This window comes from Macrobrachium rosenbergii, chromosome 4 (genome assembly GCF_040412425.1).
Source record: "Macrobrachium rosenbergii isolate ZJJX-2024 chromosome 4, ASM4041242v1, whole genome shotgun sequence".
NCBI lineage: Eukaryota > Metazoa > Arthropoda > Malacostraca > Decapoda > Palaemonidae > Macrobrachium > Macrobrachium rosenbergii.
Genome location: NC_089744.1, coordinates 2,705,245 through 2,717,648, shown reverse-complemented (window position 1 = coordinate 2,717,648; position 12,404 = coordinate 2,705,245). Strand labels below are relative to the sequence as shown.

Sequence of the window (12,404 nt, the reverse complement as noted above, 5' to 3'; positions counted from 1 at the left end):
ACTTCAGGAGGTTCCATCAGGGCATATCCACTCTGGTCCTGACAGGATTTCGACTATCAGCAGACTTATACGAGCGAAGGGCTTTTCTAGAGCAGTGGCAGAAGCTATCACTAGATGTAGATGTAAGTCTGCTGACAAAGTCTACCAGGCTAAGTGGGCGGTCTTTAGACTCTGGTGTAAAAGACGAAACATCTCGTCTTCTGAGACCACTTTAGCATGAGTAGCAGACTTTCTGTTGTACTTAAGATCTTCCAGAGGCCTCTCCTCCCCAATGATAAGGGGGTATAGATCTATGCTTAGTTCTGTATTTAGGCATAGAGGTATAGATATTTCTGTGAACCAGGACCTCTCCGACCTGATGAAGTCGTTTAACACGATCAAATGTAAAAGAGAAGAGACTTGTCCTTGGAACCTGGACGTAGTCCTCAAATGGCTTATGAGTCCCCGCTTCGAACCTTACTAAAAAGACTTTGTTTTTAAGTGGCCTTAGCTATGGCTAAAAGGGTCAGTGAAATCCTCGCGATGGATAAAAGGATCGGCTTTTCCCAAGGGCATGCAGTGTGTTTCCTCCCCTTGAGTTTTCTGGCAAAGAATGAGAATCCGGCGTAACCATGGCCCCGTTCTTTTACTATTAAAAGTTTACCTGACATCATAGGGACAGAAGAGGAAGAGAGAGTTCTGTGCCCTGAGGGAGCTCTCAGATATCTTCAGTGAACACACAAGATCAGAGGTCCAGTAAGTAACTTGTGGTGCTTGGTGAAGAACCCATTGAGGCCATTATCTAAGAATGCACTCTCGTTCTTTTTGAGAGTGCATTGTGGAGGCACACTCCCAGATAATAAAAATGAACTACCTGTCCTGAAGGTAAGAGCCATGGTGTGAGGGCGGTTGCTACCTCGGTAGCTTTTAAACATGATCTTTCCCTTTCTTCAATTCTACAGTCTACATTTTGGAAATGTAAATCAGTCTTCGTAATGCATTACTTGAGAGATATAGAAACAGTCTATGAAAAATGCAGTAAATTAGGACCTTTGTCCGTGGCTGGCTTAGTGTTTAGTGAGGAAGTGTAGGGAGTACTCCATCCTTTATTTAATCTCTTCGCCTTGACTTAGGGTGATCAAGTCCTAGGGGAGCCTGGGGGATACTATGTACCAGGAGTGCTCACCAGTTTTTTAGTGTCGGATGGTTGGTTTGTGTGTTTACATTGAAAGGTGTAGGTGACTGCTTGTTTTTTCTGGTTGTTTTGTTTATTGCACTGCGTCCTGGGCAGGGGCAGTATTGTTTGCTTTGTTGGCATTCGGAGATGTCCTTCGTCACGAAAACTTGTTAATACTTCGTGAGCAGTCAGACTACAGTACTCCTTTGCTGCGAAGTACCCACTCCTGTAGAGGTGGTCCTGGCTATACCGCCGCGCCATTACAAGGTTGAGAGGAGTGCCAACCAGAGGCAGTATCTGCCTGCAGTAGCTCTCTCACCAGGTAAGGAACAACAACCATTGTACCAATGCTAGACTGCTACAGGTTAAGTTGAGCAACAACCAGAGGCAGTTCTCTACTGCAGGCTTTCTTAACTAACAAGGAACTACAAGTATTGTATCCAGTGCTGGCAACTTATATAGTATCTCAAACCATTACATGAATTAATGATTGGAAACAGAATTTGTCCATGAATCCCCACCACCACTCAATATGGATTCAGTAATTACTGGGTAAGTTACTTATATAAAAATGACATTTTTATAATAAAATAAAGTTTTATATATACTTACCCAGTAATTACGGATGGAGCTTTCCCTCCTCCCCTCGCATGGACACAAAACATAAACGTAATGATGAGTACATGCCGAGTAGTTCATGATACTCTCATTAGTGGGCGAGACCAGTCACCTGCACTAAACTGTGAAGTGCTAACCTGCAAATTTTTTTAATTTGAGCTGCCAAGGCAAGAGACACTCTTAGCTAAGTAATTACTGGGTAAGCATATAAAAACTTTATTTTTAATATAAAAATGTCATTTTTTCTGTGTGCATGGTTTGTCTTTTGATTTGGTGTAACATTAACTGCTTTTTTTTAAATGAAATTTTGTTTTGCAGTTAGTGCATTTAAGCCTCTTAAATATTCTTGCTTAATTTTTAGGTTTCCATATTTTATCAGGTTTACAAAAAAAAAAATTGCACTTGGTAACAATGACATATGCTTGTTTTCAGTTTTGAAGGTGTATACTATTATGCACATAGTCTAAAAGGTCATACTTTTGTTCATTCAGTCTCTTTAGACCATTATACATGTACCATGATGCACTTGGTCTAAAGGGTCTTGCTTTTCTCCATCCACTGTCTTTAGACCATTAATAGAAAAATTATTGATGTCTCAAAACCTCAGGGTAACCATTTTAGTGTTCCGCCTGTTATAAACAAAACAAACTTATTTAGAGCTCTGATGGCAACTGAAACGCACAAAATAGAATTAATGAATCACTGATTCACCCCAGGATATGGGATTTTGAAGAATTTTATCCGCCACATACCAGTCAACTGCAGATTAGAGACAGAACATGAAATGCTGAGAGCATCAGTTTATTCCTAGAAGAGTGCATTAGTTAGAACTCAGAGTTCAGTTCTGGGTGATATCCAAAAGGAACAGAACAGAACAGAATAATAGAATTTAGGCCAAATGCCAAGCACTGGGACCTATGAGGTCATTCAGCCCTGAAACGGAAATTGACATTAAAAAGGTTTGAAAGGTGTAACAGGAGGAAAACTTCAAAGTTGCACTATGCAACAATTGTTAGGAGAGGGTGGAAAGTAAGTTGGAAGAAAGAGAATATGAATGGAGGTACAGGAAAAGGAGTGAAAGTGGTTGCAGCTAGGGGGCCAAAGGGATGCTGCAAAAAACCTTAAGTATAGTACTGTAATGCCTACAGTGCACCATGTGAAGTGCACTGATGGCACTACCCCCGTATGGGGTATCCCAGAGGAAGGACCTAGAAAGATCAGCAGCAGTTAAGGCAAGAGTAACCGAACTAATACTATTAATCAGACACCTTGGATACCTAAGATGGTTTAATGCCTCAGTAAGTACTGTTTACATAGCCTCTTTTTGATAAGATTACCAGCTGAGGTTGTGAATAGCACCATCACTGGCCAGTAGAACAGAAGAGACGGTGTGATTGGCAAACTTTTTTTTTCAACCAACTCCTTGGATGGACATGATTCTTTGAGGCACCTCTATCCATTTAACTATGAAGACTGTAATGCATATCTTTTTTGACTGTTTACAAATCTGACACTTTGGCCCCTCCTTCCCTATACAGTACATGTAAACCTCACGTCAGCTTATTCCATCAGATGCTAGAAATCTCTACCCTCACACTCAAATCTGTTCAGTTTGCCTATAAGAAGTATCCTATTCAGGCGAGGTTGCTAAACCTCTCCATATCCAACAAGTCTCTTCTTTTTTCTGAGTGGATGGACTTTTGCAAATGAAGGTGGTTTGGTTAAACTACCTACTAATTGTAATTTCTGCTTCTTTATCTTTCCTATTATGTAAATAGTCTTTCATTCAGTTCTGTGACTTTGAAATCAGTGTGTGAACCAATCACACTTGTAAAACTTTTATCACACACCAAGGATTTGAAGTCACTAGGTCTGTTTTTGCAGCTGACTTTGTCACAAACAAATTTCAGATTACCATTCTCTGTCACTGCAGTGAATAAATAATTTCATTTGTAAGTGGTGTCCTCTGTGCTATTAGTTGCACCTAGAGCATCCTATGGCATTAGGGGCTCCTCTTATAAGACATTACAGTTTGGGTCTGAAGCAGAAGGTGGACACAGCAAACTTAAGAATGTACGAATTAAAATATCTTGAAGTCACTTTTACATATCAAGGGTTCTGTCTCTTGAACATTACATCTTGTGTATCTTTATGAGACATGGGTTCTCCTAAGGAGCTTCAATGTAGATCCTTCAGGTCTGAATCAGTCAGTTCTGTGATTTAAAGAAAGGTTTGGTCAAAATATAAATACTGTCATGGATTTTTTATGGAACTAATGTCATTGATACAGAGTTTGTTCACATAAACCCATTACTGACAGAGTTAGTTCCTACATCCCATCCCCGCTAATTTCATGTTGTTCATGGTGAAGAGATACATATAATGACAAATATAGCTTCCTCCTGACACTTGAGGACTACCCACATGTTAAGTAATACCTGCCGACTTTTTTTTTTATTTATTAATCAAGAGTAACTGATTGTCTGGGACACTTTCATTTGCACAAAATGAATTTTAAGTAATGGCTTTGTGTGAAGAAATGAATTTTGAAAAAACTATGCAGTGTGTACTTGTAAAGATTGACATTAGCAGAATTAGGCATTTTCTTGGGAATTTGTAGATGCTTTTTATCAAAAAGTTTGAGTGGTAGATACTTTTCATCTGTAGTTGATGATCCTGACAGTTTGCATTAATGTCAGATATGAGATTTTCATAGGCAATTTCATCTATGATATTTACATGTATTTTATAATTGTTTTACCCTCTGGAAATATCAGTGAAGAAATAGCAGTTAGTCATTTGTTTTTACTATATGATATGAAATGTTATACATCAAAATAGTCTTCTGATTATTCATAGTCTTTTATTTTGGCTTGTGTATATCATTTTCCTGTTTTGCATTTTTTGTGCCTTGTGTTCATAGTGCCTCAACAATTGTTGTGCAAAAATTTTAGTATTACTTGTTTGTAGGTCTTAATCATGATGTTATCTATGGTCCTCAACCTTATGGTTTACCTCTTGGAGTTCAGTTGTTACCACAGCATCTCCTGAAGTTGGGTTATAATACAAGACATGTTGGGAAGTGGCATCTTGGCATGGCTATTAAGGAACTAACTCCAACTTTTCGTGGTTTCCTTTCCCACTATGGCTATTGGACTGGTCATGAAGACTATTATGATCACACAGCTGTTGAATCGGTATGATACCATATATCAAAGTTTTTTGTATGCATTAAATAAGGGTAGTTCTTATGTACTCATCAATTCCACCAATTGTTTAAGAATATTTATATTTTCAGTAGAAATGCATTAATGTACTTTTACATGACCTTTTGTGTGTGTGTGTGTGTGTGAAAATCCCAGATTCTCAATTCTGGGGAGAAGAGAGGAAGAATCCTTCCAGGCTCTGATAAATGGTGCAGTCACCAACATTCCCTAGGTCCACCATTGGCAGACTAGATAATTTATTGTGTTGTCTAAGCCAGCTATGAAGTGACGGCTTGGTTGGGAGGAGACCACTTGAAGTAATGAGTTTTTGATGAAAGAAAGAAATTTTGTGTTTAAAGATATTCATGTTTCACCACAAACCCATTACTTGTACATAAACTGAACAGATACTTAGATGGAGGTCTTGAGCTCAAATAAAGATCATACATAACCCAATAGCACTGAGAATAAACAAGGGACCTAAATGGACAGGAACCTTGTTAGTGAAGTACTAGTGGGTTATATCAAGGCATCTTGTCAAGAAAGACAGCATGTGCACTTACCTATCCATGAAGGCTAGTGGCTAGTAACCCAAGAATTTTTATGCTAAGTAGGAAAGAACTGGCAGATGAATGATGGGCTGGAGAAGAAGTGGGTGAATCTCTTGCGAGTGCATTTCCCTAAGAACAGATTCTCATTTCTTAGCTTAAAAGAATGGTCTTGACTTGTATCTTTACACCAGGTGATATGAATAAATTTGAAACCCTTTTCTTAAAATCCTTAGTCTTCAAAAGTACTCCCTCATGGCTCAGACTGGACAAAGGTGGTCTTGTTCATTCTTTCCTTCAGAAGCAAGAAAATTAATGGAGAATGAAGTTGAAGTGTGGTCCATCTGTATTTTGGTGATAAAATCTGAAACAAAAGACAAACCAGTATTATCCCAAACTTAAGAATGAAAAACTTGGCTGGAAAGAGCATGAATCTCATTGATCTATTGAGCAGTAGCAAAGCTAGTAGAAATAATGGCATTTTGGGTAAGGCTGTTCACAAGGCTGAATCTAAAGGTTGATGAGGAAAACCCATGAAGCTCCTAAGATACCACTAAGGCAGTTTAAGAGATCTTGGGGGAGCCCCTCTCTCCAAAAACTGACTCATCCTTCTCAATGTAGGGAAAGTACCCAAAACTAGACAATGAATATCCAGTATGTTAACTATAGCAGAATATTGCCATATAACAGCTGGCATACACAGCTTCTTTGAATATAATGGAACTGGCATGCATAGCTTCTTTGAATGTAATGGAAAAGTAAAAATTCAGCTGCTTTGGGAACAAAACCTTGTACTGGATCAAAGTTCTTTACACTACACCAGGTACAGAAGACTTCCACTTCAATTGGTACAAGTTAGAAGTTGAGCTTCTTTTGGATTAGTGATGACCTTGGCTGCCTTTTCCACAACTCCTTTGCTAGTAAGGCCCCATACGAAAACTACCAGGTATGAAGGTTAACAGCATCGATGTCCTCGTGACATCTGAAGTGACGTCGCTCTAACAGCTTCTCCTACTGCAGAAGAATTCTAGGAAGTTATCTATAAGGCTAGGAGGTCTGGGAACCACTCTTGCTGGGAATGATTATGTCTATATGTTAGAACTTGATCTGTTTATCATGGTATGCCTTTCAGCATGAAACTGCCAATCAAGGTTGACCTTTGGTACTGACTTTGAAATTTTTCAAAAAATTGAACATTTGTGAAAAAGTCCATTTTTCTTTCTTGGTGGGATGAAGGTCATCATTAGTTACAAACATCTTTATAACAGTTCAGTCTTTCTCAGTTGACTGAGAGTTGGTACAAGATTTTACATGTACCAGTTTTGCACTTGTGATATTAAGAGTTGTCCATTCCTGTGTGACCCATTCTTGTGACATTCTGCTAGCATAGACGTTAAGACAAGGCTGGGAACATAACCTCATCCCAGGTGTGTTGTCATAGGTAAAAATGGATGAAAGTAAGTGTTGTTGAGAAATTAGTAGTAAATAAATAGTATTGTAGGGCAATAGTGTTTTTATCACAAGGCTGCAGTTAATGGAGCTCGCTGTATATTTCTGATGTAGAATACAGTAAGAACGTACATTTTACTGTACTGTATTTGGCATTTCCACACATTTACTTTTATACTTTCAGATTTTCTTCTGACATATTTTCAATCATGTTAATAGCTCTAAATTGGTGCATATTTGAAGTGGATTTGTTCATTCAATTGTTTTTCACTGTTTAATATAATCATACTCTTCTTCAAGTAAATATAATTAAACATCAAGCAAAATACAGTATTTTGGACATTTGTATCAATTTTTAAGTACTGAGTAATGCTATGCTTTGCACAGATTACTTCACTATAAAATATCATTTGATTATACCAAGCACTTTCTTATTTATGGATTAATTCACTTTCTTATTTATGGATTAATTCATACTTTTCAAGGACCTCTTATCTCTGTTAAAGGAAGAAATCTATAGGGGAAACTAAAGTGTTTACTCTAAAGGTAGTTATGATCAAGCTGGATTCTTTATTTCTCTACTTGGCAAGAGTTTGCATGCATTTGAGTAAATCATAATTTAATGTTGCTTTTAGATTCCTACCATAGCAATGCTTTTTTTTTGTTCTGTAGTGTGAAAATCTGTCATTATTTTCCCTTTACTTAATGACAGACAATGCATTGAGCTTTATTTTAATTATGTGGCTGTGTACTAGTTATGAGGATACTCTGCATATGGTTCTAGCCATTGTTATATATGCCTCCTTTACTCAAGGGTTGCAGTGCTATACCATAGGCGGTCCCCAACCTTATGGCCTTCCCCCATCAGAAATTCTTCTTCCTGATTATTTAAGTGCATTTGGCTACAGTACGCATCATGTTGGGAAATGGCATCTAGGATTCTTCAAGAAGGAATATACACCAACTTTCAGGGGTTTTGAAAGCCATCTTGGTTATTGGAGTGGGCGAATAGATTACTATGATCACACTGCATTTGAAGATGTATGTATACTTTCCTATTTTGTACTCTATTAATTCACGTTTATGAATGGTTTTATGTAAAATATAATTATTAAATGTTTGGACACTACTTAACTATTTTTTGCATCACTTACTTACACCTGAAGATGATTCAGATATTTTGTTAATAGTATAAATGATAACAGTAATGAACATATTTTGTTTTGTTGCATTTTGCTGACTTTGTTTCTTATTTTAGGATCCTTATTTCATATTCCAAAAACTCTTAAGGGAGACACATGGATGGTGATAACTCTTAAGGTAGACACATGGATGCTGATCTTAAGTGTAAATTAGAAATTATTATTATTAAAACGAGCATATGACTTCTATAAGTAACACTCTTGAATTAATAAAAAACATGAGAAAATTCATGAAAATGTTTTAAATTTTGTTTTGAAGGAATAAATATTTATTAAAAGTAAATAAAAGAATTACGAATAACATGTGAGTAAAAAATATTCTCTTATAACACAAATGTTTTTATATATGCCTATTAATATATGTGCTCATATTTGTAGGTTCACCAGTCTCTTGTTTATTGGATGGAAGAAGGATCCTCAAGTGTGTCCCAGTTGTTAAACTAACTTATTGTGTAAACTGTTTGTGAGATTGATTCCAGGTGCTGGGAACAAGCACTCTATTGAATTAATTAAGGAAACCTTGTAGTGTGTTCTAGTAACATAGTTTGTTTCATCACATTCCCATTAAACATGTATAAGCCTGAATTCAAGTAGAAAACTGGGATGCTGAATTCCATAGTGTTCAATGATTATATTATCAATAGGGTCTAGTAAGTTACTGGAGAACTGTAATGAGTTAGAAACACAGTTTTGTAAATACCTCTGGTGTGCAAAGCAAGCCACTCATATCAGGCAACAGTCTTTTTAATATAAAGAGGAAGTACACTTACCATTAACATGAGACACAGTAGATGATCTCCAGAAGTTTATGGTTCTTGACAGTGCCATGGATGAGAGAGATGGAGATGGGTAATGATGAAATAAGAGATGATGAATCCCCAACTTCTTCATCCACAGGTAAAACATAGCCTGCCACAAATTACTAGTATTAAAAAAGATAAGTTAAGTATTTACTAGAAATGTCACTTAACTAAAAATAACAAAGGTAGGCTGGCATCACCAGGTACTTGCACGTAAAATAAATCAGTACTAAATTGTGACTGAAACAGAAGTAGAGTATTCTGTGGCCTCAGTGGCTTCCAGTCTTACCAGTTTTGCCTCAATATCTGTCACATTACTGAGGTGACTTGTAAGGAAGCTTCATAAGACTAAGAGCATGGGGAAGATCCCAGTTTGAGTGATTTATGAGGTCTCTCCTTGAATTGCTGTGGGAGTCACTTCAACTCCACTGAAGAACCCATGATGACCCACAGAGTTAAAAAACCTGAAAGAGGTTGGATACATATTTCTTGATGCTGGAAATAGATAACTTTTGTGTCAACATAAAGAGTAGGAGTTGGCAACTAGGGTACTGTGAAGTTTACCAGGATAATGCACCCAATACAGAAGTGGTTTCACTTGACTTGGTAGAGGTTGCTACTTGGAGTTCTGTAAAACTCTGAGATGGCTGTGGCTGCTTCTTCAAAAAACCTCTATTTCTGAGGCCTTGCTCGATAATTTAAAGTCGTGAAAATGAAGGGCACCTGGGTTGTGGAATTTGTGAAGGTGAAGCTACATTAAAAGCTTCTTCCAGGTCAGGAGACAACCTGGGACTATTCACCACCATGGATAATAGATCCTCTAACTACTCCTGCTATGGCCAAACGGAAGCTGTCGAAATTGTCCTTGTGCGTTTGAAGGTGCAGAGCATCTCACTTACTTGTCGTAGTGGGTGAATTGTGTAAACATACGAGTCATCCCAAGAACTGAACAAAGAAACTTGTGGTTCAGGCTCACTGCAGAAATGGTGTGCCTACATTGTACTCACAGATGCCAAGAGCCTTGCAGATCTTGGTGTTCAGTGACCACAGCAATAACAGGACATGCTTTCCTTGCTGAGATCATCAGCTATCATGTTGTGCCTTCCCAGGATGAACCTTGGCACTACTCTGACCTTGTTTGCCTCATCTTCCTGTGAAGAGCTGAGTGAATTTGGGAGTTTGAAGAATACTGTATGACCTTTAGCTGTAAGGAATTGATGTACCACATGTGTTCTTCAACATCCAGTATCCTGTGGTGTGACCAAGACCTTGAGAGTTGCAGCTGAAGTGGCCATGTAGAACCAGAGAATAGTAGAACAAATTTCTCCAAAGACACAAGGTGTCCTATCAGGGATTATTGAAACTTGGCCATATGATTTGGATTACATTTGAACTGTTGGATCACAGATGACAATCGCTTGATCCTGTCCTTTATTCAGCTAGGTAGCTCTGCTTCCATATCAATAAACATACCCAGGTGCATAGCCCTCTTTGAAGGCACCAGATCCAAGATCTAGTCAATATGGAGTCCAAGATTTTGGTTAACATAACAGGGTCAGATATTGTTTAATTTCTGCTGCTGTTACCAGCCATTTGAGGATGTACATCTAAATTCTTATATCAATCCAATGGCCTCATGTTGCAATTGGTATCAAGGTTCAGGCAAATTATTAACTTTTACTACTATAAATTAGTTTACCAAGACCACTAAGTCACATTGCTAGACTCCCACAGGCTCACCTGAATGACTTATTCTTAATTACTGGTAGAAATACAAAGCTTAAAATTGGAACACCTGCCCCTCCCAATTGAAGCAAAGGTATTTCTTCAAATAGGGACCTGGCCAAATTCCAGGGACCTCTCTTTCATGATGGATTGCCACATCAATTGAGGGGCGCGGCGTAACAAGGTGGCAAGCGCCACCGTGGCTTAACTGGTTTTTTTATTGTGAGCGAAAGCAGCTAAAGTACAGCACTATCCTGTACACACACTTTTGTCCCCTCCTATGTTACTGGCAAAAGGTTCGAAAATCCATGGAAAACAAAGGGAAATGCCAAGCGGCAACCAGTGGAGGTGCACAGTCTAAATTTCTTTAAAATGAGGTATGATTCATGAAATGGATGGTTTTTCTTTATAAGCCAAACTTTAAATCATCATTTTTAAAAACTTGGCACCTTATTACACTGTGTGTGCATCTTCATGGCAGTTTGTCACACTGGCATTTATTTGACTGAGGTTGAGGTGTCCAACCTCCTCACTTAGAGTGCCAACAATTGTAGCAACCAGGCCATTTATTTTGCACCTTTTCAATTACACTTTGTAGATTATCAACCTGAACTTTTCTGTCCAAAGTTTGTAACATCTATAAACTAGAATTACTTATGTTAGTAATGCACATCAAATTTGATGAAAGTTAGCTTTCATGAAGAGAGAAAAACAAAAATTTAACATGTATTGTCCTTTGCATTCTTCAAGCATAATTTACAAATCATTGTAATTTCATAAAATGTAATGTTTTATATATGACACTTACCAAGTAATTACATAGCTATAGTTTCTACTTTAAATGGCAGCTTAAGAGTTGAAAATTCGCAGTAGTGTTCTTTTGTTTTGGTGCAGGTAAGTGCCCCGCCCACTTTCTGGGAAGAATAGGTACAATGTAGCTGAAGAGCTCAGTTCATTTCTGCCAATGATGACTGAAAATCGGTTGTTCAGCAGCTGTGTTTTGTTAATTCAGGAGTAGTTTCACCGGATGGTTCGGTTGTCTATCGAAGGATTTGGTGAAGTCTTCTTTCATTTGGTAGCCTCCAAGCTATATTTTCATAGCTTAGCTTAGTTTAGCTTAGCCTTTTTTCAATTTTTTTTTACTATAGTGTCAGACATGAGTGTGACCAGTAACTGGTATTGCAGCAAAGGCTGTAATACTAGGTTAACTTTATTTAAATATGACGAACATTCTGTTTGTTTTCACTGCTGTGGACAAGTATGTTCCCCTGACTTGACTTGCGAGGAATGCAAGGATTGGGATGAAAGTAAATGGAAAGTGTTGACCAATCATTTGGATAAATTAGAGAAAGCTAGGCTTAGGAAAGCAGCCAAATTAGAGAAAGCGGCTGCTAGAGCGAGGCTAGGGCTTCTGTGTCTTCTACCCCTAAACCGGCTTTTCTACACCTTTGACTTCTCGTTCCCCAATCCCTACTTCTCTCGCTCTCCCTACAACTCCGTTACCTGGCTCCCTTCCCTCTGAACCTAGTGCCATCACCAGTCTCGAAGCTCGGATGGATAAGAAATTAGACGCTTTAGTAAGTACTGTTGCTCAGATAGGAGCTTCTGTAAGAGTTCTTTGGAGAAAGCAAATGAAGATCATGTGCAAGTGTCGGTGCAAGTGCTAGTGCCTGCACCCGGGTTAGTGTTGTGGAGGGGGT

General features: G+C 38.1%; 1 protein-coding gene and 1 long non-coding RNA gene across 6 annotated transcripts in view; one reads left to right on the top strand and one right to left on the bottom strand.

Annotated features, from left to right (window-relative positions):
- Positions 1-12,404, top strand: part of LOC136829602 (arylsulfatase B-like) — a 42,962-nt gene that overhangs the window by 10,474 nt on the left and 20,084 nt on the right. For 2 of the 4 annotated variants that reach the window (XM_067088461.1, XM_067088451.1), the window contains exon 4: positions 7,792-8,018. The exons of 1 other annotated variant lie outside the window; for it this stretch is intronic. In XM_067088461.1, the coding sequence (XP_066944562.1) occupies positions 7,792-8,018 (227 nt within the window). Of the gene's footprint in view, positions 1-4,744; positions 4,972-7,791; positions 8,019-12,404 lie in introns of all 4 variants that reach the window. One more of the 4 variants, XM_067088457.1, reaches the window with a different exon arrangement.
- Positions 4,023-12,404, bottom strand: part of LOC136829657 (uncharacterized) — a 39,891-nt gene continuing 31,509 nt past the window's right edge. For both annotated transcript variants that reach the window (XR_010850431.1, XR_010850429.1), the window contains exons 2-3: positions 8,950-9,088; positions 4,023-5,892 (exon numbers count right to left, since the gene is read on the bottom strand). This is a non-coding gene — a long non-coding RNA (uncharacterized lncRNA). The remainder of the gene's footprint in view (positions 5,893-8,949; positions 9,089-12,404) is intronic.